This window comes from Lynx rufus, unplaced genomic scaffold (assembly GCF_022079265.1).
Source record: "Lynx rufus isolate CCGP_SWC_20201006 ecotype Redwood Valley unplaced genomic scaffold, mLynRuf1.p SCAF_9, whole genome shotgun sequence".
NCBI lineage: Eukaryota > Metazoa > Chordata > Mammalia > Carnivora > Felidae > Lynx > Lynx rufus.
The window spans coordinates 15,158,449-15,171,855 of record NW_025814897.1 but is presented as its reverse complement, the minus strand read 5'-3'; the positions used below and the strand labels follow the sequence as shown (position 1 = coordinate 15,171,855).

The window sequence follows — 13,407 nt, the reverse complement described above, 5'->3', positions numbered from 1 at the left end:
GGGGGCACTCCTTTAGAAAGGGTCAAGGGAAACCTCTCAGGACGGAACACAACTGAAACCTGTAGGAGACAAGGGAGCTGGCCACACAGAGCACCGAAGAAAAGCAAGTGCAAAGGGCCTGTGGCAAGCAGCAGCTTGGCCCATCTGGGGACTGTCAGAAACGCCATGGGACTGGCAGCGAGGAAGGGAGAGTGGCACCACGTGAACCTGGCCAGGTGACAGGGCAGAGTCACGCAGAGCCCTGCACACCCCATTAAGAGTGTTATGCTGAGTATAACGAATACTACTAAAAGCGGAGTCCTGATGTGATCTGCTTTACGCTGTAAGAAGAACACTCCGCTGCGAGATGGAGCACCCCTGCGAAGGGCAAGGGTGTACACAGGGAGGCTAATAGGAAGCTACTGACAGTCTCAGGAGAGAGATGGTGGCTTGAGCTTAGACCGTCTAACCCTGAACTGAGCAGAAAAGAGTTTTTCTAAACATCCTTAGATCATTAGGTCCCCATTCACAAGAGCAAACAAACAAAAAAAAAATACTTAAGAAATACACTGAGCAAGAAATGTGTAAAAACCCGCGTGAGGGGCGCCTGGGTGGCGCAGTCGGTTAAGCGTCCGACTTCAGCCAGGTCACGATCTTGCGGTCCGTGAGTTCGAGCCCCGCGTCGGGCTCTGGGCTGATGGCTCAGAGCCTGGAGCCTGTTTCCGATTCTGTGTCTCCCTCTCTCTCTGCCCCTCCCCCGTTCATGCTCTGTCTCTCTCTGTCCCAAAAATAAATAAACGTTGAAAAAAAAAAAAAAAACCCGCGTGAAGAAAACTTTAAGTCACTCCTGAAAAACACAAACAAAACACAAATGGGAAGGAATACCATGTTCTTGGGCAGGGGGAGACTTCATAAAGATGCCAATCCTCCCTAGGTTCTTTCATAAACTGAACACAATTTTCTCCAAAATGCCAACCGTTCTCCCACACAGAGCCCTCCCCAGAACCAGACAAGGTGATTCGCAAGTTCCCAGGGAGGTAAGACAGGATAAGCACGAAAACTTGGGTAGGAGGTGTGGGGAAAGCCACGAGGGCATATCAGCCCTCCTGAAAAAGAGAATTTATTACCGAGCCTCAGTAATTAAGAGTATGGTGCTGGCGTGTGAACGGACAGTCCTATGGGAGATAAGTGGGCAAAATACACACGCTGGCACCTACTCAGTGGGGGAAAGATGGGCGAACCGTGCATGGTGTGGGGACAAACCCAGAGGAAAACATGAGAGAAGTATTTATCTGTGCAGTGGCGAAGGAAGGCTTTTCTAACTATGATACAACATTACGAGGCCATGTGAGAACGGACTGATACATTTAACGTAAAAATTTTGTATTTTCATACAGCAAACAAATAAAAATCCTATGCTTTATGCAAAGTGCGGGGGCTCTGGGAGTGCAAGATTCCTTCCCTCTCTCTAACAGGCCTGCAAACCTCCTGAATTATGTGCCCAGGTCCCTGACACATGACAATTTCAGAGGAATCTTCACCCCTCAACACAGCACAGAGCTTCAAAGTGCAGGCCCTTTTGTCAGGATACCTAGGTGTGGGTCCCAACTGTGCCACTCAGTACACCTGTGACTGGAGGGAAATGATTTAACCTTTCTGTGCCTCAGTTTCCTCATCTGTAGAACGGGAATGATAATAGTACCTAACTCATGGAGTTGCTGTGAGGGTTGAAAAGGAAATACAGGTGAAGTTCTTAGCACAGAGACTGGCACGTAGGAGCACTCAATAAATTCCGTTATTATTGTTAATAAAGTTATCGTTGTTGTTTAAAAAAAACATTGCTTTAGGTATTTTTTCTTAAGAAACTGGGTTACCCCTGGCCTCAGGACACAGTGTATTTCATGGTATCTTCTAATATATTTTCGTGTACATTTTTTAAAGATGGACCTTTTTTTAAGATTTCATTTCTGAGTCATCTCTATACCTAACATGGAGCTCGAACTTACAACCCTGAGATCAAGAGTCACACGCTCCACCAACTGAGCCAGCCTGAAGCCGCTGTATTTTCATTTAAAGTTAATCATCGGGGTGCCCGGGTGGCTCAGTCAGTTAAGCATCTGTCTCTTGATTTCAGCTCAGGTCACGATGTCACAGTTCGTGGGATTAAGCCCCATGTCCGGCTCTGCACTGACAGTGAGGAGCCTGCTTGGAATTCTCTCTCTCCCTCTCTCTGTCCCTCCCGCATGCACACACACACGCTCTCTCTTTCTCTCTCTCAACATAGATAAACATTTAAAAACAATCATTGATCTAACCCAAGGCCAGCAAACTTTCTCTGTAAAGGGCCAGACAGTAAATATTTTAGGCTTTGTGGGTGATACGGTTTCTCTCACAACTACTCAGCACTGCCCTTGTACCACGAAAGCAGCCACAGACAATACATAAGCAAATAAGTATGGCTATTTTCCAATCAAACCTTATTTACAAGAAGGCAACAGGCCAGGGGAAGCCCATGAGTTAGTTTCCCAACCCCTGATCCAACCAAATATACCAAGCAGCCCTGTACCTGTACCAGATTTGTATCAGAAGAACAAAATTAAATCAGAGACCATTCCTGCCCTCAAAGAACTATTATAGTACACCCCAGGCCTCTTACCTTGCTCACTGGGGATGTAGGTCTCATCATAATCTTCCTCCAGAACCAGCTGGTCTCCTATGCGGATGGGTCTCCCGGCCATGATTGATATGGGCTTGAACACCTACGTCCTGGAGACCCCCTTCCAAAGAGAAAATCAATGACCCACCTTAAAAGGAGAAAAACTGGAGCCTGGTCATGGAGCCCCTGGGTCAGACCAGACCCTGCAAGCCAACTTAGCAAATCTTCCAGACTCCAGGGATAGCGGAGGGTGGAACAATGGCTCACAACTCAGGCCTTATAGACTCTGCACCTCGTAAAGTTCCCTGAGACGCATCCCCCAAACGCTTGCTGAATACTCAGCGTGTCACAAAAGAGCTGGAAACCCAGGTCTCTCTCTCAAGAGTGTGACCTCATATCCCGCCCCCCACCACCAGGGCAGAAACAACTCACAGTATAGGACCCCCAGCAAGAAAACCCTAGTGACACCAAAAGGGCGGCACACCCTCATCCCCCCGATGGCAACGTATCCCAGTGCAGCCACACTATCTTCAACACACATCCCTATTTACACCCAATGATGCCCTCAAGGAGCTTACAATCTAGGGGAAGTAGCACACACAACTTCAACAGCAGAAGGCAGAAGGGGAAAAATAACCATCCTGCTCCAGAAGTACTAAGAGAGAAGGAATATATTCCCGCTGAAGGGGGAAGGAAGGCTTTGTAAGGAGCTGGGTACCAAAGGCAGACAAGAGTCACGTTGGTGGAGAGAGCGAAGCTGGCAGAGGGGATGTCGGGTGCAGACAAGGTGCTCTGGAGTACGGGATACAGAACGCGGGGCAGGGGCTGGCGTGGAAAGCTAGGTCACGGAGAGCCTTGTAGACCGTGTGAAAGAGTCTCCACTCTCCCCTGCGGCAAAGGGGAGCCACTGAGGGCTCTGGTGAGAGAAAGTGGCACATGGCGGCCTTTTTTCAGGATGTGAACTCTGGCAGGGATGGATGTCAGGACTGGAGAAGACTAGTGTCAGGAAAACCACGGAGGCGGCTGCCATCCAGGTGAAAGACGATGAGGGCTTAAACTAGGGCAGAAGCAGAGAGAATGGAGAAGGGGCAGATGCTGTGATGGTAGGGTTAATAGGAGCGGGATGGGAGGCAGGGTGGAAAAGAGTCCAACTTGAGTCCAAGGTTTCTAGCTCCGGGGATGGGACAGCGTCGAATTCAAATTCTTCAGCTGACGAGCTCATGCCGTTCCCTGCTCCTCCCTCCCAGGTCACAACTCTCCCGTTCTGGCACCTCCCGCACTGAGGCTCCCAGTGACGCAGAGGCAGGTCCCCCTGTAAAGTGGCTGCTGGAGTGCGTCCCCCACCTGAGAAGGCATCACCTCGCTGGTATGACTGACGGGAGTCTAGAGAAACAAGCCTGACCTCTTCAGAAGCTGTCACTGTTCCACGTGGAACAGCAAGCGAAATACAGCCCTCTTACAGCAGGGGAAGTGAACAGAAAGACCCTGTCATCAAAAAAGGAGGTTGGGGGGGAGGGTGCCCGGGTGGCTCAGTTGGGTTGGCGGCCGACTTCCACTCAGGTCATGATCTCGCGGTCCCTGAGTTCGAGCTCCACGCTGGGCTCTGTGCTGACAGCTCAGAGCCCGGAGCCTGCTTCGGATTCTGTCTCCCTCTCTCTCTGCCCCTCCCCTGCTCAGGCTCTATCTCTCAAAAAAATAAATAAACATTGAAAAAAAAATTTTGCTAAAGGAAGTTGGGATGTGTCCTGTAGTGAGTGCTCAGGCAATGGCCAGGTCTGGTGGCTCTGAATCTGTTCCAAGATTGCTGTTTCCTGATAAAAGGCAAAGGATATATGAGGGATCGTTACTGTGGCCCTCTCTGTACCCTGAGAGTTGACAGATGGGCCAGGAAGGTATCTTGCCTTACGACTCACAAGAAACGGCTCCCTCTGTCAGTCCAACGGAGCCAAGGGAGTGAGGCTATGCCCCCTCTCATTCCCACCATGAGACCTCCAAGCAGCAATTTCATGCCTTAAGAAGAAAGGCTAATGGAAGAAGCATTCTCCTCTACGGTACGTAAACCCAAGTGGGGATCTGTGCCCTACCCTAAGAACCCCTAACACCCTAGGAGCCCATAATGTTTCCTCCACACACACAGAGATAAGCAGGGCCACCGACTCTTAAAAAGCAGAGCAGAGAAGAACCAGGAACCAGGGCAGCTGATGTGGCTTAATGAGCCACAGGAATCTTGAATACTCTTTTTTTTTTTTTTTCCAACGTTTTTATTTATTTTTGGGACAGAGAGAGACAGAGCATGAACGGGGGTGGGGCAGAAAGAGAGGGAGACACAGAATCGGAAACAGGCTCCAGGCTCCGAGCCATCAGCCCAGAGCCCGACGCGGGGCTCGAACTCACGGACCGCGAGATCGTGACCTGGCTGAAGTCGGACGCTTAACCGACTGCGCCACCCAGGCGCCCCAGGAATCTTGAATTCTCTAAGTTAGGTAGGAAAGGGAAGGAGAAAGGGAAAGAATCCCTGGGGAAGGAAGAATCCCTAGCAGCCTGAACACCGGGGCTAGCCGATGTTCAGTCCAACAGGCTGTGACCTGTCACAAGGCACTGTAGCAACCATCTCGGAGCATTCGAGAAATGTTTCACATCCCTAGATACACCCCGTCTCCGGAAAGCATCGGGCAGGTGAAATCTCTCTGTGGCAGGATGCCTACTTAGCTATATTGAAATGTCAGGAAGAATCTGGAAAACCCAGAATCATGGGTCACTTGAATTTCACACAAATCTTCCACCGAAAAAGATCTTCTGTGGGTAAGGACAGGACCAAAAGGGCAGGAACCACAGGAAGGAGGAGGTGGTGGGAAGAGAAATCATTTGCATTTAGTGGCTACTAGAGATCATTTATTCATTCGAGAAATATTTATTGAGCACCTAAGTTTACCTTTTTTCAAATGTTCGTTTATTTTTGAGAGAGAGAGAGAGTGGGGGAGGTGCAGAGGGAGAGGCGGACAGAGGATCCGAGGCGGGCTCCGTGCTGACAGCAGCGAGCCTGGTGTCGGGCTTGAACTCACGAACCACAAGATCACGACCTGAGCCGAAGTCTGACACTCAACCAACCGAGCCACCCAGACGCCTCTAAGTGTACCTTTGCTGGGCACTAGGGATGCAATGAAGAGTAAAAACACCTGCACACTAGCAGAGCACACATACATGCACATTTGCACAATTAGGGTTCCCTGTATAATTACTGCTTCCAGTCTGCCTCAACAGTTATAAAGAAAGTATAAAGGAAAGAAAAGATTTCCTGGAGATGGCACTGGGGAGAAGGTGGAAGACGCTGTAAGTGATTAGGTAGTGGGAACTGAGCATAGGTTTGGGAACATTACTGGCTTTGAATCCCAGCTCTGCCACTTACCAGCTGGGCAAGGCACCTCAGTTTTCTCATCTGTAAAATGGAGAGAATGATGTCTACCGCCATTGACGGGAGAATTAAATTATCCAGTATATGTAAAATACTTAAAACACAGTATAATCTCAATAAATGTGAGTTGCTGTTATTACTATTTACATACGTGAAAGGCTTATTCTATATTGTTCCAGAAGACAGATATAATACCAGGGAACATAAGTGAAGGCCATTTGGACATTCAATGACCACTTACTGAACACCTACCATGGGCTGGCACTGTGCTATTAGGGGCTACAGACGTGATTACACAAGGCCCTGAACTCCAGCTGACCCCAGCTGAGAAGCCGAACATGATTATATAATGTGTTAAGCACATTAAGGGAAGTAACAGGGAATACAACGGGAAACTAAGGTAAGGATTGCAAATGTTACTTTGGAAGATCAGGGAAAGCATCACAGAGTCCAGGACCAATGAGATGGCTCTTAAAGAATAAGCAGGAGCTCACCAAGACGAGGGAATAAGGAAATATAAGGCAGAAGAAACAGCCTGGACAAAGGCAAAGAGGCAGGAAAGAATATGGTGGGTGCAGAGAATTCATTTTGCAACAAAAGCTTAGATTCACTGAACACTTCCTACGTTCCAAGAACTGTACTAATACTGCACATACATCATCTCACCTCCTCCTCTCAAATAGGTAGAAATTGTTTTCCCAGGGGCGCCTCGGTGGCTCAGTCAGTTAAGCGTCCGACTCGTTTCGGCTCAGGTCGTGATCCGCGGTGTCTGAGTTCAAGCCCCTCATCGGGCTCCGTGCTGGCAGGTCAGAGCCTGCTTGAGATTCTCTCCCTCTCTCTCTCTCTCTCAAAATAAACTTTTTTTAAAAAAAGTTTAAAAATAAAAAAAAAAAAAGGAAATTATTTTCCCCATTTTCAAATAAGGAAAGTGAAGCTCTGCAAGGTTAAATAAAAAAGAACTTGGCAAGTTTCCAAAGGTTAAAGGCACAGCAGAACATGCATGCGCCCGCGTCTGTGGGACCCCAAAGCGTGAGCTCTTACCCACTCTGATGTGACCAGAACACAAGGGGCAAAGGGAGGAGCGGCCGGAGAGAGATCTACAGTGGAAGGCAAGCAGCACAGTCTAAAGGGCTGGGAAGGACTGAGGTTGTATCCTGCACATGGTGAGAAGCCATCACAGGACTTCACAAAGGAGACTGGCATGGTCAGATCTGCAGTTTAGAAAGATACTCTGACCGCTGCATAGGAACTACTTTGAGGAGGGCAAGAATAGAAGCGGAGGGACCAGTTAGGAAGCTTGCCTGAAAGCACAGGCAAGAAATTATGAACGAAGCCGGCGGCTGCGAGAATGGAAAGGAAGAACCAGACGCTCAGGGTATTAGGAGGCGGAATTAGAGGACCTGAAGTCTGCAGCAAGTGAAGGGCAGGGAGGAGGGAAATCAGGGCACTTCCGCCCGGTCTGATTATCTGTACTCTTCCATGCCTTGCCCAACAGCCCCACCTAGCATGCTCCCTAGAATACAGGAAATGCCCATCAAATGTCCGCTGCCTATAGCAGCTGAATGAATTCCAGGTGCAGACCTGGCTGAGTGAACAGGGGAGTCCTTCACTGACACAGGAATACAAGGAGGAGGCACAGATCAGGGGCGCCAGGACGGTGGGGGAGGCATGCAGGTGGAGATGGTCAGTAGGCAGGCCTGAGCTCAGGAAAGAGGTCTGGACTGGAGCCCACTCTAGTTAAATGAACGTCTGGGCGAAATCACCCAGAGATGGGCTACGGTGAGTAGAAAGGGGAGAGGCCTGCACAGACAGCTCAGTTAGGAGACCCAGGAGCGAGGAGTCGTGGAAGCCAAGTGAGGGCTGCGGTTCCAAGTGGAGGAGGTAGATTTTTCAATCAATGCAAGGAAAGGAAAAAACAAAACCCAAAAACTTCCTGACTTCCCCAGCTGACCCAAAGACGTCAGAAGGTCGGGCTAGCCCTGGATTCGGACACCGGGGAAGCCTCCCCAGAAGAGAGGTATCCGAGCGGGCTTCGGAGGCCGGGCCTCACACTCCAACCACGGACAGGACAAGTAAAGGGGCGCCCCGGCCAGCTGACAGGCGTAGCCCGGCGCCCGCTGTCACTCGCGCTCGCCCCTCGCCCGCACCCCAGCCCAGCCCGGCGTCCCTTCCGCCACTCGGGGAGATTCTGGATGGATGCACTCTAGTCCGGCCGCTCCTTCTTCACTTCTCCCTCCAGTTCCCGCCCACACTCGTGCTCATCCCGCTCGCGGGCACACGAGTGTGCCCCAACTCTCCGGCTTCCCTCTTTCCCCTGCCCCCTCCCTCGAGGAGGTCCTCACCTGCCCCCCCCGCCCCGGGAGGCACTGGACGACCGCTCCCGGATCCGCGCAGCTTCCCCAGTACCACCCCGGCTCCCCGCTTCCAGGGACGCCGGGGTGTTGCTCTGCAGCGGCCAACAACCACTTCCGGAAAGAGTACCAACCTAGCAACTAAGAGTCCCGCCTCTACACGGAGCCGATAGGTCACTGCACAAGGGCTGTGACACTGGATTGGTTAGAGGTCCCGTCGGGTCACGGAGGAGTGCAGCACGTTTCCCGTTGCACGATGGGAGATGTAGTCCAAGATAGTTGATAGAGGGGCCACAAGGGGTCATAAGAGAGCTCTGAATTTGGTTATGAGGGGAATTTCTTCCTGGGCAGGAAAGGGGCATTCGCAGTATTTATAGTAAGGTGAATTAACTAAGGCAATCTATCCCTCATCATTTTTTAACATAGGCTCCACGCCCACGTGGGGCTTGAACTCCCCACCCTGAGATCAAGAGTCGGATGGTACACCCACCGAGCCAGCCAGGTGCCCTGCCACCCTGTCATCACTTTTTTTTTTTTTTTTTTTTGAGAGAGAGAGCAAAAGGGAGAGGGGCAGAGAGAGGGGAACAGAGGATCAGAAGCAGGCTCTGCACTGCTCAGCAGTGAGCAGTGGGGCTCAAATTCATGAACCGTGAGATCATGACCTGAGCTAAAGTCAATGCTCAACTGACTGAGCCACCCAGGTGCTCCCCCCACAACCCGTCATCATTTTTTAAGTAGTGTGATTAATGGCAGGTGAATAATACACTGATCATCAGTAACCCATTAAGGCTTTAATAAACAAAAGGAACGTGAATGTAAGGGGAGAGGAGACCGCCCCACCCCCACCCCCTGCAAAAGAACTGGCTTTCCCGTGCTATGATTAAATCAGTGATAAATCAGTGAGCGCCTGACCAGGACTTAAGAACCCTGGTTTCCGTTGTTTGTCTTTTCAACCAGAGCACAGGGCTCAGTTTGCAACATCGGTGAGGATAACATCCGTCATACCTGTTTCAAAGAGTCTGCTTAAGAAGAAACAAGTGATGCAACGTAGAGCCGTTCTACAAGCTCTGTCTGGCAGAAAGGTTGCTACTAATATAATTCCAAAGAGCTTCATTTTGCTTACGTGGAAGGCAAATCTTCTTTTCTCTCAAGTGTCCTCAACCTCAGGGCCATTTTACATCCTTGCGGAACTGGGGGACTGAAAAGTGAACTTAGGGGTTGAAGACATTGAGTCCCCTGGAGCAGCTGCTGACTGGTTCTGTTGTAGAGGTGGATCTGGCTCCTACCATCATCTCCCAAAACGAGTACCAGTGCCCCCGATCGCAGAATGCAAAACTCAGATTGTTGTCTCTGTAGATCCAAACCAGATAGCCAGAATGTATTCCTCTTGTTTAAGTCCGGCTCTTTCTGCAGCAGCTCTGCCTGCACGTCCTTTATTCTGCCTGCAGACGACCCAACCGTGCTCCCCCTTCCTCCTCACACTCCTTAAAAGTCTCACTGAGGGGTCAGGGGGACAGACTGGGATGGGACTCCAAGGGTTCACAAGCTCATCCTCCACAGACCTCATACAAAACAATATTCAAAAAACTATTGGCAGACTTGGTCTCTGTGTCCAAGAACTTGTAATCAATCTGGTTGACTTCGATTGCCGTCAAAATGCTTAACTTTCATTCCTTAGCATGAATCCCTTTCTGTCTCGTGGGGAGAGCTAATAAAATCAGGGTCACCAAGGGACTAATGGGATTACCCCGCACAGATAAACAATTTGCATTTTATCAGGTTTCCCTGTAGGTTTGTTCTTCAAAGTGCAAACCAATTTATAAAATACCCTTAGGCAAACATAATTAAGAAAACAAATCTTTGGGGGGAAATAACAAAAATGACACACCAATTGATATGCCAGTAATATACCCAGTGAATAAGGAAGAGAGATTGAGAAGTTCATACGCATATGTTATCTTCTGCACTCAAAGATGTGGGAGGAATAAACCTAAATTGGCCCCAAATTTATGCCATACCCCCAAGTCAGAAATTTCACTGTTAGAACTTTTTCTTCTCTTTTCATACTGTTTACTTGTAATACACAGAAAATCACCCACATAATAAGAAGTAACAACATTTGTTAATCCTACCATTTTTTAAGTATATAAAGATGTGAAATGTTCCCTCTACTCTTTGAATCCACCATATTTTTTCAAAAATGTTTATTTATTTATTTTGAGAGAGAGAGGAAGCATGAGCGGGGGAGAGAGAGAGAGAATCCCAAGCAGGTTTCAAGCTATAAGCACAGAGCCCAACACGGGGCTCCATCTCAAGAAACTGCAAGGTCATGACCCTAGCAGAAACCAAGAGTCAGACATTTAACCAACTGAGCCACCCAGGAGCCCCTTAATCCACCATATTTAAAATTGCAAACTTCCCTTCTTTCTCCCTTCTCCGCTTTACCTTCCCCCATAGTATGTATCACCATCTGTAATACTGTATATTTTATTTCTTTACCATCATTCTCCCTGTATAGAATGTAAAGTGCATGAGGACAGGGATTTTGTCCATTTTAGCATTGCTGTATCCACAGTGCCTAAAACAGTGCTTAACATGTAGTAAGTTCTCGATACACATTTGCTGAATGAATAAATAAGCTGAATGAAGGAGGGAATTTCACACTTCGGAGGAAACCACTGTTGACATTTGGGTTCCTACCTTCCAGACTTTTTAATGTTTATGCAGATGTAAATGTATATGCATACATATATATGCACAAGTGCATACTTTTTAATTTTTGCATAAATGAGATCATAATGTATATGTTATTCTACAATGTGCTTTTTTCACTTAACATCTTTCAAGGTGAGTTCATAATGAGTTACTTCATTCTTTATAAAGGTTCAGTAGGAGTCCATTAAATGAGTGTCTCCTTCCCCTACTGATAACCGTTTATTTTTGTTTCCAAAGTTTTTGTGTTGGACACATGCTGAAATACAGTTACATTTGTTGGATAGGATCCTAGAAGTGACATTGCTCAAAGAGTTTACATTTTTTACATTTCAATAGAAATTGCCAAATTTCTCTCTAAAATAGAATAATTTTAATCCAACCAACACTTTCACCAACACCAAATATTTCCAATGTGAGGCAAAAAAAAAAAAAATGGTGATGTTATCTAAATATTGCTGTGACTGCATTCTTTCACTGTTAGTGAAGTTGAACTTTTTTCCACGTGTTCACTGGCCATTGAATTTCTTCTCTTAGTTATCTATTCACATTCTTTGTTCATTTTTCTACTAGGTTTCTACTAGGGGTTTATTGACTTGTTGAAGCTCTTTGTATATTATAGACATTAAGCCTTTGTTTCTTTATTATGTGACAAATGTTGTTTCCTAGTCTGTAACTTATGTTTTAACTTTATAAATGTTATTTTTAATTTTGTAAATGGTGTAGTGATAACACTAACAGCTAGGCTTTATTAAGCATTTACAATATACCAGATGCCATTCTAAGGGCTTTATGTGAATTATCTCATTGAAATCTCACACTATAGGGGTGCCTGGGTGGCTCAGTCGGTTGGGCGTCCGACTTCCGCTCAGGTCATGATCTCACAATTTGTGAGTTCGAGCCCTGCGTCAGGCTCTGTGCTGACAGCTCGGAGCCTGGAGCCTGTTTCAGATTCTGTGTCACCCTCTCTCTGACCCTCCCCCATTCATGCCCTGTCTCTCTCTGTCTCAAAAATAAATAAAAATGTTAAAAAAAATTTTTTTTAAATAAATAAATAAATCTCACACTATAAGGGCCCTTGGCTGGCTCAGTCAGTAGAGCAAGTGACTCTTGATTCCAGGGTTGTGAGTTCAAGCCCCATGTTAGGTATGGAGAATACTTAAAAATAAAATATTTTATTACGTTTTAATGTTTATTCATTTTAGAGAGAGACAGACAGAGTACAAGTGGGGAGGGGCAGAGAGAGGGAGACACAGAATCCAAAGCAGGCTCCAGGCTCTGAGCTGCCCGCACCGTGAGATCATGACTTGAGCCGAAGTCAAACGCTCAACCAACTGAGCCACCCAGGGGCCCTTAAAAATAAAATATCTTAAAATAAATAAATAAATAAATCTTACATCACAAGGAATGTACTACTGCTATCCCCATTTTACAAATGAGAAAACTGACGACTAGAAAGGATAAGTAACTAACCTGGAGTCTCTCAGTTTCTAAGCGGAAGAACCACACTTGAAATACCACCAGTCTGACTCTGCAGAAGATTTAAAACTTTAAGCAGTCAAGGGTCGCCTGGGCGGTTCAGTCAGCGAAGCATCTGACTTCAGCTCAGGCCATGATCTCGTGGTTCGTGAGTTCAAGCCCCACGTTGGGCTCTGTACTGACAGTGCAGAGCCTGGCCCCTGCTTCAGGTTCTGTGTCTCCCTCTCCCTCTTCCCCTCTACTACTAGTTCTCATTGTCTCCCTCTCTCTCTCTTTCAAAAATAAACACGAAAAAAACAAATTTAAGTAGCCAAGCCTGCCCATTAAAATAAAACAAAACTGAGTTTTGTTAGAGAGACCTTTGCTAGCATAAAATTATTAAATACTCCTCTATTTTTTTTCTGTAGTTTTATTTTTCATGTTAAGCCATTTGATCTATCTGAAGTTTATTTTTACATGAGATACAGATTTAGTTTTCTTTCCTTCTAAATGGATAGCCAATTGTCCCCCAAACAGTTATTGAGTAATAGATCTATCTCCTTTTGAGATGAATGTCATCTTTATCATATACAGAATTCCCACACATGCATTGATCTCCTGATTTTTAATTACTTATTTTTTAATAGTTGTTTATTTTTGATAGAGCGCAAGTGGAGGAGGGGGAGGGAGAGGGGGACAGAGGATCTGAAGCAGGCTCAGCGCTGACAGCAGTGAGTCTGAGGTGGGTTCGAATTCACCAACGGGGAGATCATGGTTTGAGCTGAAGTCAAACACTCAGCCTAACCGACTGAGTCACCCAGATGCCCCTAAATTGACTT

At 47.2% G+C, this 13,407-nt stretch overlaps 1 protein-coding gene across 1 annotated transcript in view; it reads right to left on the bottom strand.

Moving 5' to 3' along the window:
• Nucleotides 1-8,477, bottom strand: part of CEP164 (centrosomal protein 164) — a 66,298-nt gene extending 57,821 nt beyond the window's left edge. Inside the window, exons 1-2 of the mRNA XM_047071590.1 lie at nucleotides 8,390-8,477; nucleotides 2,636-2,756 (exon numbers count right to left, since the gene is read on the bottom strand). Coding sequence (XP_046927546.1) covers nucleotides 2,636-2,717 — 82 coding nt within the window. The 5' untranslated portion in view covers nucleotides 2,718-2,756; nucleotides 8,390-8,477. The remainder of the gene's footprint in view (nucleotides 1-2,635; nucleotides 2,757-8,389) is intronic.
• Between the last annotated feature and the right edge of the window lie 4,930 nt (nucleotides 8,478-13,407).